This window comes from Carcharhinus amblyrhynchos, chromosome 20 (genome assembly GCF_965287045.1).
Source record: "Carcharhinus amblyrhynchos chromosome 20, sCarAmb.v2.hapA, whole genome shotgun sequence".
Taxonomy (NCBI): Eukaryota; Metazoa; Chordata; class Chondrichthyes; order Carcharhiniformes; family Carcharhinidae; genus Carcharhinus; species Carcharhinus amblyrhynchos.
This window is the reverse complement of record NC_137343.1, coordinates 15480275-15506832: the sequence shown is the minus strand read 5'-3', so window position 1 is coordinate 15506832 and position 26558 is coordinate 15480275. Positions and strand designations below refer to the sequence as shown.

The following is a 26558-nucleotide window of genomic DNA, read 5'->3' as shown; positions in this document are numbered from 1 at the left end:
ATGTGTTTTCTTCATACTTTAACAATTTTTTTGAAAACCATATTTGATGTTGTACTAAACCATGTCTCAGGCAGCCACTGCTGGGTTTCTCGCTGAAAGGGAATGAAGGGCTCACAAGAAGTCTGGTTGCCTTTTGGAGGTCTGGCAAAAGGGGTTATTCTTGCTCCAAGTGAAACAGGAAGGGTTAGAAACGCTCATCACATTTGGCAGCATCTGCACAGAGAGAAAGAGGTCAGTGACCCATCATCAGAACTAGTGCAGATTATGGACCTGAAACACTAACTGTGTTTCTCTCTCCACAGACACTGCCTGGTCTATTGGATATTTCTAGAATTTTTTGTTTATATTTCAGATTTCCAACATCTGCAGTACGTTATGCTCCTACTGTATGCTCGATGCTGGGCATTTATAAGTATGGTAAGTTTCATTGTAAAATGAGAAAATGCAATTTTTCTGTTAACATTGGTTGGTGATAATTTACTGGAAGGTTTTGCCATTTTTTAGTTTGGAAGTGAAACCAGGAATTCTGTGCCAATGGAATCTATCACAGTTAGCTTGAGATATCCTCATTTGTATATAGAATTGATGCTTATGGGGTTCAACTCTTTTGGATGTTGCTGGATATTGTATAGGCCCAGTAGAGTTGGCTGCATAAAATGAACATCCAAGTTGTGTGCAATTGTCTTAGAAAGCTGTGGTTGTAAAATGCGCCATATTGAAATTGGCGGCACAGTGGTTAGCACTGCTGCCTCACAGTGCCAATTCCAGCCTTGGGTGATTGTGTGGAGTTTGCATGTTCTCCCCACGTTTGCGTGGGTTTCTTCCAGGTGCCCCGGTTTCCTCCCACAGTCACAAAGATGAGCGGGTTAGTAGGCCATGCTAAATTGCCCCTTAGTGTCCAAAGATCTGAAGGTTGGGGGAATTAGCAGGGTAAATGTTTGGGGTTACGGGAATAGGGCACGGTGTGGGCCTGAGTATGGTGCTCTTTCGGGGAGATAATGCAGGCTTGATGGGCCAAATGGCCTTTTTCTGCATTGTAGGGATTCTATGATCTATGAAACCTGAGTTTTCAATGGGCATTGTAAATGGAGGCAGAAAATACAGAAGCCAGATGTTTTGTAATGTAAGAATAAAAGTCTTGGAGAGTAGAATATGTTTCAGCAATTCATTTTGTGTATGGGTTTAAGGATGTAGTAACTGTTGAGGATCACTCCTGCAAATCTGTAAAAATAATGGTACGGTTTGAAGTTAAACTGCACTGGGCTTTTATCTGGAATAATTTCTAATCTGGGGATTTATACAGATATATAAACAGAATAAAACAAAGGCTATGTAACCCAGTCAGTGAGAAAGAAACCAACATTTTTATTTCTGTGTGTTTGTATTATGGGGGAAGAAGGCATATCCTTGAATTAAAAAATTGAGCTAAAAGTTCAGGTATTTGTTGGTTTACGCATTAGCCACTCTCACCTGGATTGCACGATCAATGACTCGTAACGCCATGTTTGGTGCCACCAACTTAATCATTGAGATCTCGGAGAATGCTTCCTGAAATGACAAAAGATCAAATGTTTATAAAATACTGCAGTGTGCGTGAACCAGAAATAAGAGAAGGGATGCAATACATAAGGGAGGCAGTAAACATGGAACTAACTTGACAGAGTGCAGGGTGTCGAAATTTGCTGATGACACCAAGATTGGGGGAAAGGCAAATTGTGCGGAGGGTGTGGAGAGTCTGCAGAAGGATCTAGATAGGCTGGGCGAATGGGCCAGGAAATGGCAAATGGAATTTAATGTTGGCAAGTGTGAGGTGGTCCACTTTGGTAGGAAGAATGGTAGGAAGGACTATTACTTACGTGGCGAAAAACTGCAGCAGGCGACGGTGCAGAGGGACCTCGGGGTCCTTGTGCATGAGTCGCAAAAACCCAGCTTGCAGGTGCAGCAGGTGGTCAGGAAGGCGAATGGGATGCTGGCCTTCATAGCGAGGGGGATTGAATATAAAAGTAGGGAGGTCTTGCTGCAGCTGTATAGGGCATTGGTGAGGCCGCAGCTGGAGTACTGTGTGCAGTTTTGGGCGCCGCACCCGCGCAAGGATATTTTGGCCCTGGAGGGAGTGCAGAGGAGGTTTACTAGGCTGATACCGGAGTTGAGGGGATTGAGCTATGAGGAGAGGCTGAATAAACTAGGCTTGTACTCGTTAGAGTTTAGAAGAATGAGGGGAGATCTCATTGAGACGTATAAGATGATGAATGGGATGGATAGGATAGAGGTGGAGAGACCCTTCCCGCTCAAAAAAGACAGTAGGACTAGGGGGCACAGCCTCAAGATAAAGGGGAGGCGGTTTAGAACGGAGTTGAGGAGGAACTTCTTCACTCAAAGGGTGGTGAATCTCTGGAATTCTCTGCCCGTTGAAGTGGTGGAGGCTGCCTCGCTAAATATTTTTAAGAAGCGGGTTGATGGGTTCTTGATAAGAGAGGGGATTAAGGGTTATGGGGAGAGGGCGGGAAAGTGGAACTGAGCTACAACAGATCAGCCATGATCTTATTGAATGGCGGGGCAGGCTCGAAGGGTTGGATGGCCTACTCCTGCTCCTATTTCTTATGTTCTTATAATGAATTACAAATATAGTGCATTAAAAACAGTAAGACTTTTAAACCGGGAGTTTAATGGTTGCATTTTTCTAAAAGACCCAAGACAATCTACTGCTTCATTACTTGCGAGCAAAGCAGCTCTCCTGTGGCATGACTGATTGTACATTGGAGGAGACACTCTTTTACAGGGATGGGCGCATTACGTATTTTTTAGTATTAGATTAGATCATGTATTAATTAGATCTCCCCTGACATCACTCACCAGTAGTTTCGGGCAAAGATTGGGAATTGTGAGAAGCTGTTGCTAGTTGGAAATTATGAACCAGTAGAATGTAATTCTAGTGATAATGAGAAGCCTAACAAGATTCAATACACCACAGCTCGATGAGAAGTGGCTTTTGGTATTCGTATGGTATTTATAAGCCAGAATTCAGAGGTTACATATGTGCGAACACAGAAATGGAGTGAGTGGCAGTGATGCACATAAATCAAATCAAAGTCTGAAGAAAAAAATTAGCGTTCAAATGAACCACACAAGCCTCAGTCCCTGGTTGCAGAGAAGCAGAAATCACTGTAGAGATCATTAACAGTTCATGAATGAGGTTTATGGGCAATCAATTCAACCACTTTGGGAGCCACTGTTTTCAGGGCAGCATGGTGGCGCAGTGGTTAGCACTGCTGCCTCACAGCTCCAGGGACCTGGGCTCAATTCTGGCCTTGGGTGACTGTGTGGAGTTTGCACGTTCTCCCCGTGTTTGTGGGGTTTCCTCCGAGTGCTCCAGTTTCCTCCCACACTTCAAAGATGTGTAGGTTAGGTGGACTGGCCATGCTAAATTGCTCCTTAGTGTCCAAAGATGTATACATTAGGTGGATTAGCCATGGTAAATGTGCGCAGTTACGGGGGTAGGTTTGGGGGTGGAGGGAATGCTTAGTAAGATTCTCTTTTGGAGAGTTGGTGCAGAATTGATGGGCCAAATGGCCTCCAGTTGCACTGTAGAGATTCTGTGGATTCTATAAATTTTTTTTTAGATGAAATTGAATCTGTGGAGTTGCTGGGGAACAGGTGGGTAAATACCATCATTCTTTATTTGGTTTTAATTTGTTTCCCATTTGGAATGGAATTTTTATCATCATGGACTGATTGAGGATTGTAGTCAATAATGCCTTTTTTAATTTATAGTTTGGTCTTTCATCACCAATTGGTCAATCAGTATTTTTTTTCTGTGAATGAGTTAGTGCGCCTCACATCTTACAAATAACTTCACGCTGCATACTCTAGAGTGGTGGTTATGTTACTAGACTAGAAACCCAGAAGCTGAGTTTAATGAACAACAAGTTCAAATCCCACCATGGTAGCTGGGGAATTTAAGTCAATTCATAGAATCAATGAATCCCTACAGTGCAGAAGCAGGCTATTCAGCCCATCAAGTCTGCACCGACTCTCCGATGGAGCATTCTACCCAAGCCTCCCCCACCCTAGTCCCATAATCATAAGAAATAGGAACAGGAGTAGGCCATTTAGCCCCTTGAGCCTGCCCCACCATTCACAGTAAGATCATGGCTGATCTGACAGTGGTTCAGTTCCACTTATCCGCCTGCTCCCCATAACCCTTAATTCCATTATGGGTCAGAAATCTATCTACCTGTGACTTAAACACATTTAATGAGGTAGCCTCCACTGCTTCAATGGGCAGAGAATTCCAAAGATTCACTACCCTCTGGGAGAAGACGTTCCTCCTCAACTCTGTTCTAAATTGACTCCCCTTATTTTGAGGCTGTGCCCTCTAGTTCTTGTTCCCTTTCTAAGTAGAAATAATCTCTCTGCTTCTACCCTGTCTAGCCCCTTCATTATCTTATATGTCTCTATAAGATCTCCCCTCAGCCTTCTAAACTCCAACGAGTACAGGCCCAATCTACTCAATCTCTCCTCTTAAGCTAACCCCCTCATCTCCGGAATCAACCTGGTGAACCTTCTCTGCACTCCCTCCAAAGCCAATATATTCTTTCACAAATAAGGAGACCAAAATTGCACACAGTACTCTAGTTGCAGCCTCACCAGTACCTTGTACAATTGCAGCAAGACCTCCCTGCTTTTATACTCCATCCTCTTCGCGATAAAGGCCAACATTCCATTTGCCTTCTTGATCACCTGCAAATTGAGTTTTTGCGATTCATGCACAAGGACCCCCAGGTCCCTCTGCACAGTAGCATGTTGTAATTTTTCACCATTTAAATAATAGTCCATTTCACTATAATTCCTTCCAAAGTGGATAACCTCACACTTGCCAATGCTTTACTCCAACTGCCAGATCCTCACCCACTCACTCAGCCTATCCAAATCTCTCTGCAGACTTCCCACGTCCTCCACACAATTTGCTTTCCCACTCATCTTTGTGTCATCCACAAACTTTGTTACCCTACACTCGGTCCCCTCCTCCAGATCGTCTACGTATATGGTAGGGATGAGTGCTGGCCAAACAGGGTGGTGCTGAACTGGGGGAAGGCGCGCTATAGCCAGATTAGGAGGGAACTGGAGGACACTGATTGGGAGGGACTGTTAGCTGGCAAGTCCACGGTTGGCAAGTGGGAGGCTTTTAAGGGCAAACTGAAAATGTTGCAGGAAAGGCATGTTCCAGTTAAGCGGAAGGATGGGAAAGGTAGGATTAAAGAGCCGTGGATTACAGGGGGTATTGAAGACTTGGTAAGGAAGAAGAGGGAGGCGTATGTTAGGTCGAAACAACTGGGTACGGAGAGTGCACTGGAGGAATATAGAGAGAGTAGGAGTGAGCTAAAAAGGGGAGTTAGAAGGGCGAAGAAAGGGCATGAAATGGCTTTGGCTGATAGGATTAAGGAAAATCCAAAGGCATTTTATTCCTATATTAGGAGCAAGAGAGTAGTTAGAGGGAAAATTGGTCCTCTTAGGGACAAAGGTGGGGAGTTATGTATTGAGTTGGAGGGAATGGGGGAGATCCTGAATGAATACTTTGCGTCGGTATTCACAAAGGAGAGGGGTTCGGTGTCGTGCAGTGTCTTGGAGGGAGCTGTAGATCAGTGGCAGGAAATATCTATTACAAGGGAGGAAGTGCTAGGGCTTTTAGGTAGCGTAAGGATGGATAAAGCTCCGGGGCCTGATGGTATTTATCCCAGGCTGCTTAGGGAGGTGAAAGATGAAATTGCTGGGCCTCTGGCGCAAATCTTTGTCTCTTCTTTGGACACAGGTGAGGTACCAGAAGACTGGAGGGTAGCTAATGTGGTACCGCTGTTTAAAAAAGGTAGTAGGGATAACCCTGGAAATTATAGACCGGTGAGTTTGACATCGGTGGTCGGGAAATTAATGGAAAAAATACTTAGGGGTAGGATGTATGAGCATTTGGAGCGTTGCGATCTGATTAGGGATACGCAACATGGCTTTGTTAGGGGGAGGTCTTGCCTTACGAATCTGGTAGAATTCTTTGAGGAGGTGACAAAAACGGTTGACGATGGGAAAGCCGTTGATGTCATCTATATGGATTTCAGTAAGGCGTTTGACAAAGTCCCTCATGGTAGGCTGATAGAAAAGGTTAAGGCACATGGGATACAAGGACAGGTAGCTAGGTGGATTGAGAACTGGCTGGGCAATAGGAGACAGAGGGTAGTTGTTGAGGGGACCTTTTCGGGCTGGAGGCCAGTGACCAGTGGTGTGCCGCAGGGCTCAGTACTGGGAACTCTCTTTGTAGCATAATAAATGACTTGGAAGAGAGCGTACGTGGTGTGATCAGCAAGTTTGCGGATGACACCAAGATGGCAGGATTGGCGGATACTGAGGTGGAATGTCAGGTGATACAGCAGGATATAGATAGGTTGGTACATTGGGCAGATAGGTGGCAGGTGGAATTTAATCCTGACAAATGCGAGGTGATGCATTTTGGAAGGAATAATGCAGAGAGGAGCTACGTGATAAAAGGTAGACCGATTAGGAGTATAGAAATGCAGAGGGACCTGGGAGTGCAGGTTCACAAGTCTATGAAGGTTGCAACACAAGTGGAGAAGGTTGTGAGGAAAGCCTATGGAATGCTAGCCTTTATAGGAAGGGGTATAGAGTATAGGATCTGCTGTCTAATGCTTCAGTTGTAAAGAACGTTGGTTAGACCGCATTTGGAGTACTGCGTCCAGTTCTGGTCACCTTACTACCGGAAGGACGTGGAGACTCTGGAGAGGGTGCAGAGGAGGTTTACCAGGATGTTGCCTGGCATGGAAGGACTGAGTTATGAGGAAAGGTTGGAGAAACTGGGACTTTTCTCCTTGGAAAGACGGAGATTAAGGGGAGACATGATAGAGGTATATAAGATACTGAAGGGAATAGATAGAGTCAATAGTGATAGGCTGCTCCCTAGATTGGGTACAATTACGAGAGGTCATGATCTAAGGGTGAGGGGGGAGAAGTATAATTTGGATGTGAGAGGAAGGTTCTTCACGCAGAGGGTCGTGGGGGTATGGAACGCGCTACCGAGTAGGGTGGTGGAGGCAGGCACATTGGACTTGTTTAAGGTTTACTTAGACAGACACATGAGCGAAACAAGGATGGAGGGTTATAGTAGGGGGTATTAAATAGAGTCAGAGCCTCGGGAGACACCGGAAATGCAGACTTATATGTTAATGTTTTTGTCTTTTTATTCCGCAGGTGGAGGTCCACCTTGTTGTCAAACAAGGGGCATGCACACGGTGGGTCGTGCGTGGGCTGCTCTTGGAGGTTCCAGGAGTGGCCTAGTACTTCGTGTCGGTGTGTGCGCTTGATCCTGGACCGGTACACGGGCGCCGCAACAGCTCAGTGACTAGCACTGCTAGCTGTGCAGATACATGGATTTGGGCCTGTGTCTGTGGGAGTTTGCGCATTCTCCCTGTGGTTGCGTGGGTTTTCTCCGGGCGCTCCGGTTTCCTCCCACACCCCAAAGGTGTGCTCTTAGGCTGATTGGTTTTACCAAATTGACACTATTCTCCCCTGAATCTGGCTAAGTTAGGGGTTCCACTCGCATACACACAGGGCAGGGTAGGTGTAGGAGGATGCGGCGGTGCGGGCTCGTTGGGCCGAAGGGCCTGTTTCCCATGCTGGGTTGTTCTTTGTTCTTTGTTCTTTGTTAAACAGTTGAGGCCCCAGCACCGATCCCTGCGGCACGCCACTAGTTGCCAACTGCCAACCAGAAGAACACCCATTTATTCCAACTTTCTGCTTCCTGTTATAGCCAATCCTCAATCCACACTAACACTTTACCCCCAACTCCGTGTACCTTAATCTTTTGCAGCAACCTTTTGTGAGGCACCTTATCGAACGCCTTCTGGAAATCTAAAAACACCACATCCACCGGTTCCCCTCTGTCAACCGCACTCGTTACAACTTCATAAAAATCCAGTAAATTTGTCAAACATGACTTTCCCTTCATGAATCCATGCATCTACTTGATTGAACCATTCTTTTCCAGGTGATCTGCTATTTCATCCTTAATGATGGATTCCAGCATTTTCCCAACTACGGACATTAAGCTAACCAGCCTGTAGTTACCCGCTTTTTGTCTACCTCCTTTTTTAAACAGTGGCGTCACATTAGCTGTTTTCCAATCAGCTGGCACCTCCCCAGAGTCCAGCGAATTTTGATAAATTACAACTAACGCATTTGCTATTATTTCTGCCATTTCTTTTTGTACCGTGCATTTACCCCACTAATCTCTCTAATCTACACATCTTGGAACATTAAGGGGCAATTTAGCATGGCCAATCCACCTAACCTGCACATCTTTGGATATAGGAGAAAACTGGAGCACTTGGAGGAAACATGGGGAGAATGTGCAAACTCCACACTGACAGACACCAAAGGCTGGAATTGAACCTGAGTCTCTGGCACTGTGAGGCAGCAGCGCCAATTACTGTGAGGTACTGTGCCAAATAAAGATAACTTATTGTATAAAAACCAATTTGGTTTACTAATATCCTTGAGGGGAAGAAAATCTGTTATAATCTGATCTGGCAAACATGTGGCTTCAGACCCAACACAAAGTGATTGAGTCGTAACTGTCTTCTGGTTGGCCTAGCAAACCATTCAGCTGGCTCTTCACCACCTCCTCGAAGAGAATTAGGGATGGGCAATAAATGCTGGACTTGCCAGTGATATTTGCATACTTTGAATGAATAAAAAAATGCATGGCAGATATAAGATAATTAAACTGATAGACTAAGATGGCAAAATTCTATAAGCCAAAACGCATGGAATTAGAAGTAGACAATGACATAAGATATGCTGATTTCACTCCACACTGCTTGTAATAGTTTATGACAAAACTTGCTGCAGTGTGATAGAAGTTTCTATTTCCAATATGTCTTTACCTTGTCGCTCACTGTATCCATAAGATGGGCAGCTTTCAGCACCAGCAACCTTGCCTGTTCAATTTCGACCCGGGAGTTAGCAATGTCTGCCATGATAGTGCCTTGCTCGGCCAATGGTCTTCCAAAAGCCACTCGTGTTTTTACCTACAAGCAGCAGGTGGAAGGTTAGGAAATGAGTTAGAATCTGCACTGCATTACTACAACTGCTTTATGATGTTGCAGATGTTTTAGCTAATGGATCATTGACATTTCTGGCCCAATGCATCAGAGATTAATTCTTCTCTTTTGGATGCTTCAGTTGCATAATGAATCCTCCTGAGCTACATGAAATGGGTAACAAAAACAGGAAATGCTGGGTAAACTCAGCGGGTCTGGCAGCATCTGTAGAGAAAGAAACAGAGTTAACGTTTTGAGTCTATATGACTTTTCTTCAGAACTAAGGGTTAGTAGAAATGTAATGGATTATACAGTTAAAGTAAAGTACAGTAAGTAAAGTTAGGCTTACATTAACAATGCAACGAAGTTACCGTGAAAATCCTCTAATTGCCACACTCTGGTGCCTGTTCAGGTACACTAAGGGTCAATTTAGCATTGGCCAATTCACCTAATCTGCACATCTTTGAAGTGTGGGAGGAAACCAGAGCACCCAGAGGAAACCCATGGAGACACAGGGAGAATGTGCAGACTCCACACAGACAGTGACCCCTAGTTGGAAAGGAGGTGGAGAAATGGAAAGAACTGAAGGTGAATATGGTAAAAGAGACAAATGAAAATAATGTTGGAGTGAAGAACAATAAGGCAGGCATTTCTGGAACAGAAATGTCAACATAGTGGTTAGCACTGCTGCCTCACAGTGCCAGGGACCCGGATTCGATTCCTGGCTTGGGTCACTGTCTGTGTGGAGTCTGCACATTCTCCCTGTGGTCTGTGTGGGTTTCCTCCAGGTACTTCGGTTTCCTGCCATAGTCTGAAAGATGTGCTGGTTAGGTGCATTGACCTGAACAGGCGCCGGAGTGGGGCAACTAGGGGAATTTCATAGTAACTTCATTGCAATGTTAATGTAAGCCTTACTTGTGACTCATAAATAAATATTAAAACTTTAACTTTAACTCAGTGAATTAAACATGCAAATAAAAGCAAAATACTGTGGATGTTGAAAATCTAAAACAAGAACAGAAAATGCTGGTTAAACCCAGCAGGCCTGGTAGCATCTGTGGAGAGAGAAACGGAGTTAATGTTTTGAATCCATATGACTTCCTCAGAACTGAAGATAAGTAGAAGTGTAATGCATTATATAGTTGGGGGGGGGGGAGGGAGTTGTGGAGGAGGAGATGGGGAAATGGAAAGCAATGAAGATGGACATGGTAAAAGAGACAGAAGAGTAAGTCAATGTCCCCATTAATCTGCAGGAATTTCAAATTGTTGATACTCATACAATCTTAGTGTCTTTATTCACTATTTACTTGCTGAGGCTTCAAAACCAGAAAAAACCATTTGCGACAATACGAAAGTATTGCTGAAAATCTGGAAATCAAAACAGAAAATGCTGGAAATACTCAGCAGGTCAGACAGCTTCTGTGGAGAAACAGAGTTAATTTTCCAGGTTGATAACTTTTCAGCAGAACTGATGAAAGATGGAAGTGGAAGAGCGAAGGGGATTGAATATAAAAGTAGGGAGGTCTTGCTGCAGCTGTATAGGGCATTGGTGAGGCCGCAACTGGAGTACTGTGTGCATTTTTGGGCGCCGCACCTGCGCAAAGATATTTTGGCCTTGGAGGGAGTGCAGAGGAGGTTTACTAGGCTGATACCGGAGTTGAGGGGGTTGAGCTATGAGGAGAGGCTGAATAAACTGGGCTTGTACTCGTTAGAGTTTAGAAGAATGAGAGGAGATCTCATTGAGACGTATAAGATGATGAATGGGATGGATAGGATAGAGGTGGAAAGACTCTTCCCGCTCAAAAAAGACAATAGGACTAGGGGGCACAGCCTCAAGATAAAAGGGGGGCGGTTTAGAGCGGAGTTGAGGAGGAACTTCTTCACTCAAAGGGTGGTGAATCTCTGGAATTCTCTGCCCGTTGAAGTGGTGGAGGCTGCCTCGCTAAATATTTTTAAGACGCGGGTTGATGGGTTTTTGATAGGAGAGGGGATTAAGGGTTATGGGGAGAGGGCGGGAAAGTGGAACTGAGCAGCGACAGATCAGCCATGATCTTATTGAATGGCGGGGCAGGCTCGAAGGGCTGGATGGCCTACTCCTGCTCCTATTTCTTATGTTCTTATGTTCTTAAGAGTTTTTAAGCTGGTAGAATGGGGTAGGAAGAAAAAAAGGGAAGGTCTGTGATAAAGTGGAGGGTAGGAGAGATTGGCAAACAAAAGGTTCCATGATGAGTGGTAATGGGTTTAATAAATAAAGGCGAGGCATTAATGGCTATTTAGCGGCCTTTGCAACAGAGCTTGTTGGTTGTATAAAACCCATGGACTATAATTTCAATTGCCCTGTGTTAGGAGAATCTAAAATTAGCCAGAGTCCCACTATGGCCAAAATATCACATCAGTTCCTCCAGCTTCCCATACCTTACATTTCTGGCAGGGATAGACATGTCAGTCAACCTTGCAAAAAGATAGACAAAAAGCAAAAGAATAACACAGATGCTGGAAATCTGCAACTAAACTGAAAATACTAGAAACACTTGGCAGGTCAGGCAACATCTGCAGAATGATCAGACTAGTTAAAGCCAGATAGACCTTTCTAGCAGTGTACCACGCTCACCATCAGCAAACTCAATTTAAAGCAATTAACTGGGCACTTAAGGGCCACTTCCTTAGTGGGAAGAGTTGGAGGGTAAGTGGCAAACTACTCATTTTGGCCTTGGCTGCCTTCCTCAAGACCCTTTTCCACATTGATTTGATTTGATTTATTATTGTCACGTATTAACATACAGTGAAAAGTGTTGTTTCTTGTGTGCTATACAGGCAAAGCATACCATACATAGAGAAGGAAATGACAGAGTGCAGAATGTAGTGTTAAAGTCATATCTAGGGTGTAGAGAAAGATCAACTTACTGCAAGGTAAGACCATTTCAAAGTCTGACAGCAGCAGGGAATAAGCTGTTCGTGAGTCGGTTGGTACATGACCTCAGACTTTTGTATCTTTTTCCTGACAGAAGAAGGTGGAAGAGAGAATGTTCAGGGTGTGTGGGGTCCTTAATTATGCTGACTGCTTTGCCGAGGCAGCGGAAGTGTAGACAGAGCCAATGGATGGGAGGCTGGTTTGTCTGATGGATTGGGCTACGTTCACGACTTTTTGTAGTTCCTTGTGGTCTTGGGCAGAGCAGGAGCTATGCCAAGCTGTGATACAACCAGAAAGCATGCTTTCCTTCGTGAACACCCTCCACCCACAGCAAGGTTTGTGACTGCTCCATATTCTCAGACCTCACCTTTCTTTCTGCAATGAGGACCCCTCTGCACTTACCTGGCGCTGATTACCAGAACTCAGAATCCCGGGACTGTAAATAGTCCCAGTCCTGGCCATTCTTGCCATCGTAGCTGATGGGATTACAGAGCTGCCAGCCAATCTGAGGGGTGAATGAGCCATTTCCAGTCAACTAATTCTCCTGGGAATGTTAATGACCATGGGGTTGCTGTGATCAGCAGAGATGTGTTTCCCGCTGACTCTTCAGGTGGCAGGGCTGGAAAAACCCTGCCCCAAGATCTAGGGCAGTTTCTCCTTGCTGTCATGGATAGAAATCACTGATTCCCAGGATCAAACCTGGACCCAATCCTCCCTGTTCTACATGGAACAGACACTTTTCCAATCTAGATCTTTGATTGTTAGCCATTCTGCACCCGGTAAGCTGGGTAGTTGACCTGATCTTGAAACCCAACTCTTGCAGTTCTTCAAATCTGTCACATGGTGGTGTGATCCACCCTCCATTTCATCCCGATTACATGTGAAGAAATGGAAAAAGGAGCAGAAAAAGAAAAGGGTCTGAAGCAACATCGCAACATAACAGTGCGAATAGAGAAAAGTAAATGATTTCATATAGAGAAAACTTGCTTTTAAAAATTGTTTACTCCATCTTGAAGTTACAAAGTCAATGCGCAGAGTGAACTGAGAACGGATCGGGCAAACCCAAATCTATTCCAAAAACCAAATTCAAATTGGATCCAATTCAAGGTCCCCACACGAGAGACAAACAAGTTCCAAGTTAACAAGATAAGGCATTGCAACCCATCTTAAAACTGAGAAGCCTATAAAGAATCTCATATTGTTAAAACGCCTCTGATAAGTTCACACAATGAGGTACTTTTGGAAATTTATCCATATTTCAACAACACCTATTATGTGAGATTGCAGTTACTAGTCAGTAAGGGGCACTCTCCAACAGTCCTGCTGGTCTAGATCTGAAAGGAAGCATCAGATGATCAACCTCACCCGCTCCTTCATAAGTTGCAAAGCTCGATCTGCGTAGCCAATGAGTCGCATGCAGTGGTGTATCCTTCCTGGTCCAAGTCTACCTTGGGCAATTTCAAACCCTCGGCCAGGCCCCAGCAGAATGTTCTCTTTTGGCACTCGAACATTTTTGAATACAAGCTCACCGTGACCTCCTGCAGTAAGGTAACAATTAAAAAAAAAGTATTACTTTCTTAGAGTTACAAAGCCAAGCACAGAGTGAATATACAAAGTGAGCCCCTAATCCATCTCCTTGTTTGATCCAAAAAAAATTCAATCATGCGTGGCAAAGTGGTTAGCACTGCTGCCGCACAGTGCCAGGAACTCAGGTTCGATTCCCGGTTTGGGTCACTGTCTGTGTGGAGCCTGCACATTCTCCCTGTGCCTGCACCGGTTTCCTACGGGTGCTCCAGTTTCCTCCCACAGTCTGAAAGACGTGCTGGTTAGATGCATTGGCCATGCTAAATTCTCCCTCAGTGTACCCCAACAGGCACTGGAGTGTAGTGACTATGGAATTTTTACAGTAACTTCATTGCAATATGAATGTAAGCCTACTTGCGACACTAATAAATAAACTTAGAAAAGGCCAAGATAAATTAACAGATGTGTTTTTATAATCAACCACAACTCCAGCCTTATCTCCCTTTTGTCCTCATTTCACCTGTACCATCATCCTCCTTTCCATTCACGGTCCAGATAGTAGCAACCCCCAACCCCCCCATCATCTCTCTAAACTTACTCAACAACTGGATCGACTTTTCCTTCCCTCTTGTCCTTTTTAAAGTTTATTTATTAGTCACAAAAGGCTTACATTAACATTGCACTGAAGTTACTGTGAAATTCCCCTATCGTCACAGTCCATCTCCTGTTTGGGTCAATGCACCGAACCAGCACATCTTTCAGATTGTGGGAGGAAACCGGAGCACCTGGAGGAAACCCACGCAGACACAGAGAGAATGTGCAAACTCCAAACCGACAGTGATCCAAGCCAGGAATCGAACCTGGGTCCCTGGCGCTGTGAAGCAGCAGTGCTAACTATGCTACTGTGCCACCCCGGCAGCTGCTTTTATCTTCAGGCTGGTCACAGATGCTTCACCCAGGTGGCTCTGCTATCTCAAGGCACTGATGAGCAGTCTCATTAGTTCTCAGCTGAGCCACCCAGTTTCAGCATCTATTCATAGAATCATACTGCATAGAAGGCCATGAGACCAATCATGTTCCAGCACTTTGAAAGAGCTCTTTCATACATGCAACGTTTTCCTTTTCAAGTTTATATCATTCAGTTGCATTTTGAAAGTTACTATTACTTCTGTTGCCAACGTTTCTCCTGATCCCCTTCCCCGCCCTGATTTTTGTGCTGATTACCTTTAATCGGTGTTCCCTGGTTACCAACCCTCCCATCAGTGATAACAGTTTCTCCATATTTACTCTATCAAATTCCCTCAAGTGGTTGAACATGGCAAATGAAGTGCGTCACTGTGAAGGAATGCTTCACCTTCAAGAGAAGACGGATTATTTTCATCATGTCCTATAGCAGGACACCAACAATCTGGCGGTAGCACAACAGGAAACCCTTGGCTGTTAGATGGAAGGAACTGTGCAGACAGAACAATACTGAAGGCAATTAAGTTTTGTGAATTTTATGTTTACCAAAGTAATGGATGTCAGTGCTAGGAAGTGGAACATTTTCCTACTTCAAGAGCACAATATCAGCCACAAGCACTCTCAGATCAAAGACAACAAATTTACAGAATAATTCTCCTTCACCTTGTTCCAATCTTAAAAAAGCATCACTTCTAATTCAGTGTGACACTTTCCCACATTTACACCAACCAACCTGTGGCTTCCCTAAACAAGATTGCATATTTACATCACATTAGGGACATTTTAGAATCTTGGAACATGTTGACAAGGAACCGAGTTAAGATTAAGTAAACTTATTTGACAGAACTCTTACAACCAATGGACAAAGAGAATTTCTAACACTGCTTCACCCAATATATCCACCATACCGGTATCACCTTCTACATCCTCCAAATGTAATCTTTTTTGCAGGGTTATCTCCAAGCTCATACACTGTTCCTGAGAATTAGGAGCAGAAGTAGGCCATTTGGCCCATCGAGTCTGCTCTGCCACGAGATCGTGATTGATCTAACATGATCATCCTCAACTTCACTTTTTCATCTATCCCCATAACCCTTGATTCCCTTACTGATTAAAATTCCATCTATCATAGCCTTGAACATACTTAACGATCCAGCCTCCGAAAGCTCTCTATGGTAAAGAATTCCAAAGATTCGCTATCCTCAGAGAAGAAATTTCTCATCTCTGTCTTAAATGGGCAAACTCTTACTCTGAAATCATGCCCTCTGGTCTTAGACTGTCCCACAAGGGGAAACAATCTCTCAGCTTCTACCCTATCAAGCCACCTGAGAATCCTATATGTCTCAATATGTTCACCTCTCATTCTTCTAAATGCCAATGAGTACAGGCCCAACCTACTCAACCCCTCCTTATAAGGAGATCTCTCTATATCCGGGATCAACCTAGTGAACCTTCTCTGGACTGCATTTAATGCCAGTATATTTTTCAGTAAGAAGTCTCACAACACCAGGTTAAAGTCCAACAAGTTTATTTGGTATCACAGTCTTTCAGAGTACTGCTCCTTCATCAGGTGAGCCACTTACCTGATGAAGCTGCAGCACTCCAAAAGCTTGTAGTACCAAATAAACTTGTTGGACTTTAACCTGGTGTTGTGAGACTTCTTACTGTGCCCACCCCAGTCCAACGCTGGCATCTCCACAACATCAGTCTACTTTTCTTTAGATAAAGGGACCAAAACTGTTCACAGTATTCCTCGCGTGGTCTAACTGGAGCTTGTATAGGTTTAGCAAGACTCTCCCATTCCCTTTGAAATAAAGACCAACATTCCATTTGCCTTTCCTATTACTTGTTGAATTTGCATGCTAGCTTTTTGTGATGTATGCACAAGGACCCCAAATCCCTCTGTGCCACAATCTTTCTCCATTTAAATAATCAACTCCTTTACTCTTCCTACCAAAGTGCATAACTTCACATTTTCCTACATTATATTCCATATGCCAAGTTTTGCTCACTCGCTTAATCTATCGATTTTCCTCTGTCGACTCCTTGTGCCATCCTCTCCATTTCCCTACCCATCTATTTTGTGTCATTTGTCCACACAGATCTCTCAATTGTATAATACACTTTTACCTCACGCAGACGTCCCATCAGTAACAGTTTGCCTCACCTGGAGGGTCTTCCATCCCATAAACGGAGAGGGGTCGGATAACGTTAATCCCTGGTGTGTCCATAGAAACCAGAATCATGGACTGTTGTCTATGACGATGAGCTTCGGGATCCGTCTTTCCCATAAACACGCAGAGTTTGCAGCGAGGATCCATTGCACCTGTCAAAACACACAATCTAGGTTCAATGACACTCAACAGCAAAGAATCACGGGTGGCTGTCATGATGATGTCAGAGTAAGAATCATGTAACAGTGATCATGCTGCTCACATTAATTCAGTTCTAACGCATGTATAATTTCCTTCTTAGTTCTGGTCTCCATGCCACAACAGCAAATGCGGGTTATTGGAATGTGTTAAGCTGACCAGAAAACTCAAGCTTAATTCCTATGGCCAAAGAAGAGCCCATTTAAATAGGTCCTGAGAAACATCAATGATTGATAGGATGTAGTACACAGCATAGACAAGATATCTCAACATATTACTTTGAGTCAGCGTAACAATCCCAGCTGGTGTAAATACTGGACAGTCAAGTCCCAAAGTGAAATCCTGCCTCAATAGTTCATAGCTTTTATTCTTTTGTTCAGAGATGTGGCTGAACAGAGTTGCAGGGTTACTGATTAACTTAAAAGAATAAAATCTTTATTAAACAATAAAACATTAACTATAATACACAACACCTTCACCTCATCTATATCTTTACAAATGTACACAGATTTGTAAGGATAACACAAGTTACGAAATGGATGTTATACTTACATGTTCTCAGAAAATACATTGTCCATGAATCCAGCAGGCCAACTGTGGTTAGGAACACCACGCTCTGACACCATGTGAGAGATGTCAACCAAAAGAACTTCTGTGGATTTCATATTAAAATCCCCCAGATGCTTATCACACTTTGAGCCAACTGGTTCCACTGGAATTCTTGACTTCCCATAAATGTTTTCAAACTCCACTCTTGAATAACATGCTTGGAATCTTCTCTCGAATATCTTCCCCAGTGATCCACCTCAAGGCTTTCAATTTCTTTTTGGTATTCCTCTGCCTTGGACTGCCACATGCATTCAAACTTCCATACAATCTCTCAGGAAACCAGGCATGCCAACAGCACACTACTACTTCACAGGCAGAACTGAGGTGTCACCAAACTTTTGATTTACCTCAGATGTCTGGCTTCTCACCTTGCAGCTGTTTTTTTTTTAATTCAGAGCACTTTCTCTGCTCTTTACTTGAATTCTCCTGAACTGGACCTTGTTCAACTTGGTCTTTGTTCCCTTAACTTAACTGTCTTCCTGAGACATACTTTTTATCCCAACCTCTTTGTTTCTAGGATTTGTTTAGTTCTTTTGGGAAGTCTGCTCCCTGCAACCCCGTTGTCCTGTCCAGCTTCTCCTGGCTCTAGCTTACAGCTAACTGAAAAGTTCTTCCTGTTCTAAGGTAGCCCCTGGTTCCCAAGCACCAGCCTAGTTTTCTTTTAAACCCTGTTTGCTTTTACATCTTAAACCCTAATTACGAAGCATACATCAAAAACAAACTGTAGTTATCAATTCTTTCGAATGCAGGAACACAAAATTGAACTTGCTTAAAGTGATAAGTGACGGCACAGTGGTTAGCGCTGCTGCCTCACAGCTACAGTTCGATTCTGGCCTTGGGTCACTGTCTATGTGGAGTTTGCATGATTTCCCTGTGTCTGCATGGGTTTCCTCTGGGTGCTCCGGTTTCTTCTCACACTCCAAAGGTGTGTGGGTTAGGTGGATTGGCCATGATAAACTGCCCCTTAGTATCAGGGGGACTAGGAGGGTAAATATGTGGGGTTACAGGGATAGGGCCTGGGTGGGATTGTTAGTGCAAACTCGATGGGCCAAATGGCCTCCTTCTGCACTGCAGAGTCTCTGATTCTATGACTCTATGGTTATAGCTATTTCAAATACCCACAAATACAAATACAGATTATTTAAAACTACCTCTGTTTCCTTGCAATCAGGAGATTAGTAACATATTGTTTAAAAGTAAAAATAAATAAAAAATGCATTGTCATGAAAGATTAGGGTGCCAGTAAAATAAAAGTATTGTTTTGTGCAAAAGTGGAATTAAAACTGCCATGTATATTTTTAACCATGTCTGGGCAGGAAGTAAGGGAACAGAATGGTCTTTGAGATTGATATGTTTTTGTAGTCAAAGGCCTATAGTGAGGAAGTAGCACACAGGTGCAGAAGGGCTGCTGAAGAAGTTATAAGAGAGAGAGAGAAAGACATCCATTTTTCAGAAAACAGCTCAACAGCTCAGCTAAACATGAGGTGCTAAAGTTGTCTGTGCAAAAGATCATTTTCTGCACAGAACCAAAGACCAATCCAAGTCCCAGACACTTAAGCTGTATGATGTGGTAGTCACTGGCTAGATTTGACTAATAGATGTAAAGTAAAGTGAAGTTTATTTATTAGTCACAAGTATGCTTACATTCACACTGTTACAGTGAAAATCCCCTAGTTACCACACTCCGGCTCCTGTTGGGTACACTGAGGGAGAATTTAGCGCGGCAAATCACCTAACCTGCACATCTTTGGGCTGTGGGGGGAAATTGGAGCACCCAGAGGAAATGCAGACACAGGAAGAACGTGCAAACTCCACACAGACTTAAAACTTCCCAAGCCGGGAATTGAACCTGGGTCCCTGGCGCTGTGAGGCAGCAGTGCTAACCACTGTGCCTCCCCTATATGGGTACTGTTTTGGAAATGGACAGATCTCAGTAGAGTTCAGGATTACAAGGAAAATGGATGCTTTTGGGTTTATAGTCTGTGAGGGGCTAAGGGCTTACTATTAAAGTTTATTTATTACTGTCACAAATAGGCTTACATTTACACTGCAATGAAGTTACTGTGAAAATCCTCTAGTCGCCACACGCCGGTGCCTCTTCGGGTACTGAGGGAGAATGTAACATGGCCAATTCACCTAACCTGCACATCTTTGTACTGTAGGAGGAAATCAGAGCACCCAGAGGAAATCTACACAAACGCAGGGAGAATGTGTAGACTTTGGACAGACAGTGACCCACGTCCAAAATCAACTCTAGGTCCCTGGTGCCGTGAGGCAGCTGTGCTAACCACTGTGCCACCATAATTTTCTGTTGAAGATTGTTTCTTTGCATTGTGTTATTATCTTTCTTCTACTTTAATAAATACTTTTGTTGTTGTTTAAAGAGGGGTTTGAGTTCTTATTGTTTTAGCAAATGCTTCTCATTAAGGAGAGAGGCAAAAGAGGTGGGGAAGTGGCACTGTTGATCAGAGATAGTGTCACGGCTGCAGAAAAGGCGGACGCCATGGAGGGATTGTCTACGGAGTCTCTGTGGGTGGAGGTTAGGAATAAGAAGGGGATCAATACCTTTAGTGGGTGTTTGCTATAGACCGCCCAATAGTAACAGGGATGTTGAGGAGCAGATAGGGAAACAGATCCTGGAAAGGTGTAATAATAACAGAGTTGTCGTGACGGGAGATTTTAATTTCCCAATTATTGATTGGAATCTCCCTAGAGTAAGAGGTTTAGATGGGGAGGAGTTTGTTAGGTGTGTTCAGGAGGGTTTCTTGACACAGTATGTAGATAAACCTACAAGAGGAGAGGCTGTACTTGATTTGGTATTGGGAAATGAACCTGGTCAGGTGTCAGATCTCTCAGTGGGAGAGCATTTTGGAGATAGTGATCATAATTCTATCTCCTTTAAATTGCATTGGAGCGAGATAGGATCAGACAAGTTAGAAAATTGTTTAATTGGAGTAAGGGGAATTATGAGGCTATCAGGCAGGAAATTGGAGGCTTAAATTGGAAAGGGAAATGTACAGAAGAAATGTGGCAAATTTTCAGGAAATATTTGTCTGGAGTTCTGCATAGCAATGTTCCAATGAGACAGGGAAGTTATGGTAGGTTACAGGAACTGTGGTGTACAAAGCCTGTAGTAAATCTAGTCAAGAAGAAAAGTAAAGCTTATAAAAAGTTTAGAGAGCTAGGTAATGTTAGAAATCTAGAAGAGTATCCGGCTAATAGGAAGGATCTCAAGAAGGAAATCAGGACAGCCAGAAGGGGTCATGAGAAGGCCTCGGCAGGCAGGATTAAGGAAAACCCCAAGGCATTCTACAAGTATGTGAAGAGCAAGAGGATAAGATGTGAAAGAATAAGACCTATCAAGTGTGACGGTGGGAAAGTGTGTATGGAACAGGAAGAAATTGCAGAGGTACTTAATGAATGCTTTACTTCAGTATTCAGTATGGAAATTCACTTGGTGGTTGTAGTGCAGACTTGCAGCAGACTGAAAAGCTTGAACATGTAGATATTAAGAAAGAGGATGTGTTGGAGCTTTTGAAAGGCATCAAGTTAGATAAGTCACTGGGACTGGATGGGATGTACCCCATGCTACTATGGGAGGTGAGGAAGGATATTGCTGAGCCTATGGCGATGATCTTTGCATCATCAATGGAGATGGGAGAGGTTCTGGAGGATTGTGGATATTGTTCCTTTATTCAAGAAAGGGAGTAGAGATAGCCCTGGAAATTATAGACCAGTGAGTCTAACCTCAGTGGTTGGTAAGTTGATGGACAAGATCCTGAGAGGCAGGATTTATGAACATTTGGAGAGGTATAATATGATTAAGAGTAGTCAGCATGGCTTTGTCAAAGGCAGATCATACCTGACGAACTTGATTGAATTTTTTCAGGATGTGACTAAACACATTGATGAAGGAAGAGCAGTAGATGTAGTATATATGGACTTCAGCAAAGCATTTGATAAGGTGCCCCATGCAAGGCTTATTGAGAATGTGAGGGGGCATGGGATCCAAGGGGACATTGCTTTGTGAATTCAGAACTGGCTTGCCCACAGAAGGCAAAGAGTGGTTATAGATGGGTCATATTTTGCATGGAGGTTGGTCACCAGTGGAGTGCCCCAGGGATCTGTTCTGGGACCGTTACGCTTTGTGATTTTTATAAATGACCTGGATGAAGAACTGGAAGGATGGGTTAGTAAGTTTGCTGATGACACAAAGATTGGAGGTGTTGTGGATAGTGTGGAGGGATGTCAGAAGTTGCAGCAAGACACTGATAGGATGCAAGACTGGGCGGAGAAGTGGCAGATGGAGTTCAACCCAGATAAGTGTGAAGTGGTTTATTTTGGCAGGTCAAATAGGATGGCAGAATATAATATTAATGATAGGACTCTTGGCAGTGCAGAAGATGAGAAGGATCTTGGGGTCCGAATTCATAGGACGCTCAAAGCAGCTGTGCAGTTTGAAGCTGTAGTTAAGAAGGCGTATGGTGTACTGGCCTTCATCAATCGAGGAATTGAGTTTAGGATTCAAGAGATAATGTTGCAGCTATATAGGACCCTGGTCAGACCCCACTTGGAGTACTGCGCTCAGTTCTGGTTGCCTCATTACAGGAAGGATGTGGAAGCCATAGAAAGGAGATTTACAAGGATTGGGGAGCATGCCTTGTGAGGATAGGTTGAGTGAGCTTGGCCTTTTCTCCTTGGAGAGACGAAGGATGAGGGGTGACCTGACAGAGGTGTATAAGATGTTGAGAGGTATTGATCAAGTGGATAGTCAGAGGCTTTTTCCCAGGGCTGAAATGGTTGCCACAAGAGGACACAGGTTTAAGGTGCTGGGGAGTAGGTACAGAGGAGATGTCAGAGATAAGTTTTTCACTCAGAGTGTGGTGGGTTTGTGAAATGGGCTGCCACGAAATGGTGGTGGAGGTGGATTCGAAACGGTCTTTTAAGAAACTTTTATATAAGTACATGGAACTTAGTAAGATAGAGGGTTATAGGTAAGCCTAGTAATCTCTAAGGTAGGGACATGTTCGGCACAACTTTGTGGGCTGATGGGCCTGTATTGTGCTGTAGTCTTTCTCTGTTTCTATGAATGAAAATACACTTTGGAAAACCAGTGTTTCAGGTTGGAACACTCGTGCATATAAAATCACCAGGATTTTGTAACAATATGGAGAACTTATCTATTCATATAGAGTAATAAATGTTTGTAAAAGTCTATTTAGGACAGTTAAGACACAAATACAAATTCAAACCACAGCTGACCGGTATAATTAAAGATCTTGAGTTCTAGATAAGCATAATGGCATGAGTAATTTTTTAAAAAACTTTTCTTACATAACTTCTAACTATTAAAATATTCTTCCACGGGATGAGGCCATTTTAGGCAAGGCCAGCATTTGTTGCCCATCCCACGGTGCCCCTGAGAAAGTGGTGATGAGCCACCTTCTTGAACTGTTGCAGTCAATCTGGTTTAAGAACAGCTGTTCAGAAGGGACTTCCAGGATTGTGATCCAGTGACATCGAAGGAACAACACCATGGTTCCACACTAACATTGTGTGTTACTTGGAGAGAGGCTTGGAGGTGGTGGTGCTCCCATGCATCTGCTGCCCTTATCCTTCTAAATGGTGAAGCTCATGAGTTTGAAAAGCAACCCTGATGAGTTGCTGCAGTGCATCTTGCAGATGGTGCACACTGCTGCCACTGTGCATCGTGATGGAGGAAGTGAATGTTTAAGGTAGTGGATGGGATGCTGATGGAATGAGCTGCTTTGTCCTAAATACTTCTATCATACCTTTCTGTGACTTACGTGGCACTGCCATTCAATAATATATGCAGTATATTTTTACATCTTTTCAAACCTGGTTTTCTAAATTATTCAGTTCTCTTTCTTTATAAATTAACTGGGTTAGATCATGAATATTGTGCTCAATATTGGCTAGTAAGCTTTAAAAAATAGATGTCTGCATAAAAAAGGTGCAGAGAAGAGCAACAAGATTAATACTAAAGTTGATGAACAATGAGGAACAAAGAGAAGCTTTAGTTTAAGAAAGGAGGTGATTAAAACATTTCTGAAAATGTACATAGGTAGTATGGATAGTGTAAACCCAAATAAATGCTTCAAAATATGTCGAGAGAGTAAAAATAATAGAAATAGCTGAAGTCAGGAGAAAGACCATTAGTTCAGAGTAAATATGTAAAACATTGGGGTTATTTAACATAGGCAAATGCCACAATGGGTCACAGAAGGATGAATTTGGATTGGCAAAATTGGCTTTTCTCATCCAAAATTTTGCTTAATTTCAAAACTTAGATCCAAGAAATAAAAGGAGAATGTACTAATCTCACGCCAGTTTATCATTATTCCTATCCAATCATGTGCAAATTTGCTTGATCTTTCTTACCTGATGTCCACCATTTGTGGCCATTGAGGACATAAACGTCTCCCTCTTTGACAATTGAAGCTTCAATGTTTGTGGCATCTGAAGATGCAACCTGCACATTGCATGGAAGAACAGCAAGGTAAAATGGATTAATGCTTGGAATGTGATAATCACTGTAATCTTCTCATTTCAGAATCTACAACATTAACAGCTGCTGAAACTATACCATCGCTGTAGCCACTTCTTTTTAGACTCTAGGTCGAAAACTATCTGGTTCAGGGGATTTGTCAACCTTTAATTCTAATAGTTTTCCTAGTACCTTCTCCCTAGTGATTGTTCCTCTCTCCCTTGAATGCAAAATTCAATTATGATTACTGTTATCTAGAGGTTCCTTTACTATAATGTCATTAATTAAACCTGCCTCATTGTACACTCCAAAATCTAGAATAGCCTTTTCTCTGGTTGGCTTTAGAATGTGCTGCACTAAGAAAATGTCCCAGAAAACTCTGTGAACTAATCTTCCAGTCTACCTCTTTAGATCTGATTCATCCAATCTATGTATAGATGATAATCACTCATGATTATTGCTTTACTTTCCCTAAAAGCCCCCACTATTTCTTTACATATACTTCATCCTACAGTGAAGTTTATTAGAGACTCATAAGCTATTTCCACATGTTACTTCTTACTGTCACAAAGTGTATCTGCTTTCTTGCTGCCTTTAATCAATATGTTTTGAATGGAAAGAATTGTGTTTTTCTTATCCTTGGAATGTGTATTCCAGTTAATAATTCAGTAGCAAGCTTTTGTGAATTTAAAATAAAAAAGATGCTAGATTCTCTCACACATGCACACATTGACAATGTTTGTTACAATTAAAGGTCATGCAATCTGACACTCTACAGTTATCTCTGTCTCTGCTTTATTAACTCTGGTCTCCAAGTGGCAGGCCTGGGTCTTGTGAATGGATTTGACGATTTAAAGTTGAAGTGAGGGTCTTTTAAATTGAAGGGTTCACAGGTTGTGAGTTTTCTTGTAGTCAAATAACTAGGAGGTTCGTTCTCAGGCAAAGTTCCACACTCAGTTTGAGAATGAGAAGCGTGGATCTGTGAAAAGTGCCTTATACTTAATTATAGGGTTTTAAAGTGAACTTGGAAAATAGATCAAAAGGTCGCATAATAAAGGAATGTAGGCAGATATTTAAAGAGATATTTCAAAACTCTCAGCAAAGATATATTACTTTAAGAAAGACTCTAGGAGAAGGATGCACCATTGATGACCAACTAAAAAAGTTAAGGATAGTATCAAATTGAAAGAAACACCTTACAATACTGCGAAGATTATCTGTAGGTCAAAAAATTGAGCAGATTTTAAAAACCAGCAAAAAATGAGAGAGACATTCGAGTAGGAGAGAAAAACAGCTATAACCATACAAACAGATATCAAAAGTTTATATATAAGATTTAAAAAGAAAATGCATAACTAAAGTGGGCACGGTCTCTCAGAGGGTGAGACCAGGGAGTTAATAATGGGAAACAAGGAAATAGCAGAAGGGTTGAACAGATTTTCTGTGATCTGTCTTCAGTACATAAAAGCACAAAAATATCCCAAGAATACTTGATAATCAGTAAGTTCAAAAGGAGGTAGGACCTTAAAACGATCATATCATTAGGGAAAGGATACTGAAAAAAACTCTTTGAACCGCTGGACCTGATGGCCTGAATTCTAGAATCTTAAATGAAATGGTTGCTGATATAGTAGTGTGATTGGTTCTGATCATTCAAAGATCCCTAGATTAAGGAAAGGTTCCAGTGCATTGGAAAATTGCAAACGTAACAAGGCAATAGCAGGTCATTTAGAGAAAATCATAATTCAGTCAGGTAGAATTTTGTATAAGGGAAGTCATATTTGACTAATTTATTAGAATTCATGGATGTTTATAGCACAGGAGGCCATTCGGCTCATCATATCCATGTCAGACATCAAAGATCTGACTACACTAATGCCATTTTTCACTGCTTTGCCTCTTGCCCTTTGGCCATGCAACTGAATACCTAAATACTTAAATGTTATGAGAGTTTCTGACTTAACCAATCTTTCAGGGAGTAAGCTCCAAACTCTCACCACCCTGTGGGTGAAAAAAATTCTCCTCAACTTCCCTCTTAGCCTTCTACCTCTGACCTTAAATCTATGCCCCTGGTTATTGACCCTTTACTAATGGAAAATCCACCCAATCCATGCCCGTCATAATCTTATGCAACTCTATCAGGTGCCCTCTCAACCTTTGCTGCTTTAAGGAAAACACAGTAAAAAGTCTGAGTTCAAGAGTTCATGTCGCACTATCTGTAACCCCCGTGACTTGCCTGGGTTTGCAAAACCTCACTTACTGTACTGTCTGGAGACAATACACATCTCTGTAACCTGTGATCAGTGCTCCTTCCACTCACATTGTCAGCCACTTTAGGACTTGAACAGCAGGTTAGGTGTAAGGATTCACATTCTAATCAGTAATCTCTAAACTGTCTGTGCTTTATATGCTCTGTCTGAGGCCAGAACTCTCCATTCACCTGACGAAGGGACTAACCCGAAAGCTTGTGAGTCTATTATCAAATAAATCGGTTGGACTAAAACCTGGTGTTGTCAGACTTTTTACTGTGTTTACGCCAGTCCAACGCCGGCATATCCACATTAAGGAAA

General features: G+C 42.8%; 1 protein-coding gene across 4 annotated transcripts in view; it reads right to left on the bottom strand.

Moving 5' to 3' along the window:
- The window catches only part of LOC145355777 (acyl-CoA dehydrogenase family member 10-like), a 77334-nt gene that overhangs the window by 4244 nt on the left and 46532 nt on the right, over positions 1 to 26558 (bottom strand). For all 4 annotated transcript variants that reach the window (XM_080208133.1, XM_080208136.1, XM_080208137.1 and 1 more), the window contains 5 exons: positions 23883 to 23973; positions 16667 to 16825; positions 13378 to 13550; positions 8946 to 9089; positions 1471 to 1548 (listed from right to left, as the gene is read on the bottom strand). In XM_080208133.1, the coding sequence (XP_080064259.1) occupies positions 1471 to 1548; positions 8946 to 9089; positions 13378 to 13550; positions 16667 to 16825; positions 23883 to 23973 (645 nt within the window). The remainder of the gene's footprint in view (positions 1 to 1470; positions 1549 to 8945; positions 9090 to 13377; positions 13551 to 16666; positions 16826 to 23882; positions 23974 to 26558) is intronic.